We start from the raw sequence: 3572 nt of genomic DNA, 5'->3' as shown, positions 1-3572 counted from the left end.
ACTTTATTTGCTCTAGGATTTAGGCGACATTCAGTAGCTCAGATCGACTGATCGTTTGTAATGAGGGGATTTTGTGATAGTAGAAAGGATTGGTACAGCTGTCAAAAGACTTGAGAGACACGGTACTGAAATAGCCTGCTGCCCAGTGCCCATATGGTCACTGAAGGCACAGTGAAGAGTGAAACAATCAAGACTCATATAGCACTTTAAAGGGTCAATCCCCAGTTGAAACAATAGCAATGCCTACTCCCGTCCACTGCTTCTGTAAAAAGCTGAAAGAATGGGGCTGGAGAAATGTGCCCACTCTCATATTCACGGACAGAGCTATGAAAGCAAGGAGTGATCGTCCATGATATCAAATGTATAGTTTTAACCATGTTTTGAGGCTGTACAGTGTTTCTTTACATTTACTTTGTTCACAAACATTGGGTGTTGACAGTGGAACTAAGCTCATGAGGCATTTATAAGCTAGATTCTTCAAGAATCAAAATGGGTGCATCATTTACAAGTCCAAAAATGGATGTAGCAAAACATGGTTAAAACTATTATTTTGATATCATGGATGATCTGTCCCTGCGTCCATAGCTCCGTCTACGAATTTGAGAGTCTTTACATTTCTCCAGCCCCATCCCTCAGCTTTTTACCGAAACAGGTGAGGAGTATGCATTGTTATCGTCTCAACTGCTGATTGCTGCTTTAAAGCAAGACTTAGATTGTTATATTTCCCTATAGTGGTGAAATAACCTGCTGCCCAGTGCCCACACGGCCACCTAAGGAAGAGTGAAGAGTGAAACAATCAAGAGTCACTTTAAGCAAGAAGACTTATATTTTCACCTCTGTGGACACAACAGAATATACATCAGTCACCGTGAAGCATTTCACGTCATTTCTATACAGTGCAAATCTCTTCTTAGCAGTAATAAACAAATATCTCTGGAAACAAAATCAATATCATACAATAAACTGTACAATTTAACTTTACAGATTTTGACATATAAAAATAATCTCCCTTAAAACTTTTTGAAAACTTGACATTGATACTGAGTTTAAGAAAATGTGTGTGACGTGATTAAGGCTAGTAATGTAGGCTAACCAACCAATCAAACTATTGTCAGGTGCTTGCATCAAATGCATTATCCACTGACTAGAATTGAAATGACATCTTAATTTACACGTATGCCCATGTCTGTTGTCTAGCTCATAAGAAAAGGAGAACACTTGATTAGTCTCTCCACATTACGACGAAGTGACTACGAAGAGAACGCTTTAAATCCTGCCGTTTTTCATTATTGTCTCGAAACAGCGGTATAGCAGCGTACTCCAAGTCACTTGTCTCTCCACATTTAAAAAATAAATGTCGTGTCAAACTTCTATACATTTTTTTTTGACTATTTTGTGATGATAGGCAATAGCTGACGAAATAGGTGTTTAACATTCTTCAAGGGTTGGTTCAAATATGACATAGCCTAGAGGTGCACAGCTGTCTGGAAATTCATCTATAAACCTTTTAGATTCACACCCCAAAAAATGATACATTTGAAATATAAAAGTATTTACCTAAATGACTGACCCATAGCATATCAGCACAGAGACCAGAGTGAGACAGAGACCAGAGTGAGACAGAGACCAGACGGAATGTTGAGAAGAAGCCCCATGAAGGTAGATAGCAGAGCAAAGACCATCAAATCCTTCATACACAAAACGTATATGCTAAAGCAGGTGTGCTGGTGTTACAACTTTCATGAGCTATTATGTCCGTGTCAACATTTCACCGGCCTCTCTTTCTCAAACAACTTTCCCAACAGCTGAATCAACTGGGGTAGGCTGCCCTATCAGATAAGATTCATTAGAACCAAAATGGTGGCCACAGAGGCAGTCCATACAACACCCTGACAGGCGGATCTGGGTGAAAAACTTTTGTTTTCCACATATATATAATCCTCCATCTCGTCATAATCATCTTCAGAGTCGTCCTCTGAATCAGAAAACCCGCTGCCCGCGTATCTGTCCATAGAGTCAAAGCAAAAGTTTTTCATACTAACTTTGACGTACTCGCATATGGTCCTCTCTGTGCCATCACAAACACAAGTATCAAGTTGTTGTGCTTTGGGTATATTGCGCATGTTGGCAATCACCCTCCTGCAGTCGTCCGAACATCGCTCCCCTCCGAAAAGTTTACGGCAGTGAAACAAATAGTCGCGCATTGCCGAGCTGCATTGGGAGTCTCTCTCGCATTGCCGCCGGGCTTCGGTGCAGCCCATGTTGCTTGTCCGAGGCAGGCACGGCTCTATGGCGCGTTTGGTGCTCCTGCAGACGGGGTCCGAGGCGCAGTCACAGTCCTCCAGAGACGGGCCGGTCTCGGTTAGATTCAGCTGGATAAGAGACGAGATGCAGTGGCTGGGACACTTCTTCCTATCCCCGTTGATAACAGGCGCACAGGCGTAAAGGTATTGGTCATATGCGTAGTGGCACTCAGACTCTCCATGACACTTCATGATGGCTTGCCAACAGATGAGCCGACGACCATGAGTAGGGGACGCGATGCAGAGACAGCCGAACAGGGCAAACGCACAACATAAATACAAAGTTGATCTCCCAGTCCACTTTATAAACCCGGCAAAACTTGCCATTTCGATGTAGACTGATCCAAATAAGACTTCAACATATGGATTTGTGTGGCGGTATCTACATTAAATATATGTCAAAAAATAGTCAAGCAAATCCATTCCCTCGCATTCAGGCGGCTCCACTGGAGAATGAACGAGGTTCAGCAAATTATTTGCCGTGATACGCCCAAGGTGTGAAAACCGCACATCGCTTGCAATTTGTTAGATTGTCACTTGATACACTCACACTAAAAGTTAAAAGGCACAAATTAACTCTCCACTTATCTTCACAACAGTAGCGGCTTCACGAGAACTCTTCAACTTCTGCGTCCCATTGCTTTGTGCCGCACTCACAAATGAAGCAGCAAGAAGAGACGTTTTCGTCGTTTTACCTTTCAGAAATACAAAATCCGTTCCGGGTAAAGTGTTATGGTGTATCCACTCATGTAGCATGCATTCGGTGCCTTCTTCAGCTTTGAAATGATGTAAAGGAATGCGATGTAAACGATACGCCCCATAGAATAGTTACGACTGTTGAGTGTCTTTCGCGTTCTCCCCACTGGTTCCTCCGCATCCCTTGACAAGTGCCCTATTGGTCAAATTCGTTTTTGTGATTTTCTACTTGGTTCAGGGGCAGTGACGTGAAAGTTGAAACGTGACCAATGAATGAGCAGGGGAAAAATGGATAATACATTTTAATACTATATATATAACTTCTGAACTGAACTGCTATAACTTCCTATGAGTGTTTTCTTTATTTAATCTCCCAATTCTAGCTATTGTCAATTATTTCCCACACATTATTCAAACTTGATATATTACATTTAAAAACATAGGAAACATGAAGATGATGTTTAGGCCCGATATATATATTGAAAGAAGACATAAAGAGCTAGTCTAAGAGAAGTATACCATCCATCACATTAGGAAAGGAGCCTAACCTATGGTTCAACTACCAGTGAAACA

The 3572-nt window shown here is 41.7% G+C and overlaps 1 protein-coding gene across 1 annotated transcript; it reads right to left on the bottom strand.

The window, feature by feature from the left end:
• Nucleotides 1-807: 807 nt before the first annotated feature.
• Nucleotides 808-3195, bottom strand: LOC129818798 (growth arrest-specific protein 1-like). The gene has a single exon (XM_055875037.1). It carries the CDS (start codon nucleotides 2628-2630, stop codon nucleotides 1833-1835), a length of 798 nt encoding a protein of 265 aa, XP_055731012.1. The 5' UTR covers nucleotides 2631-3195; the 3' UTR covers nucleotides 808-1832.
• Nucleotides 3196-3572: the final 377 nt, after the last annotated feature.

The sequence above is a fragment of the Salvelinus fontinalis genome, chromosome 21, assembly GCF_029448725.1.
Source record: "Salvelinus fontinalis isolate EN_2023a chromosome 21, ASM2944872v1, whole genome shotgun sequence".
In the NCBI taxonomy this organism is placed as follows: domain Eukaryota; kingdom Metazoa; phylum Chordata; class Actinopteri; order Salmoniformes; family Salmonidae; genus Salvelinus; species Salvelinus fontinalis.
This window is presented reverse-complemented; position numbering and strand designations above follow the sequence as displayed.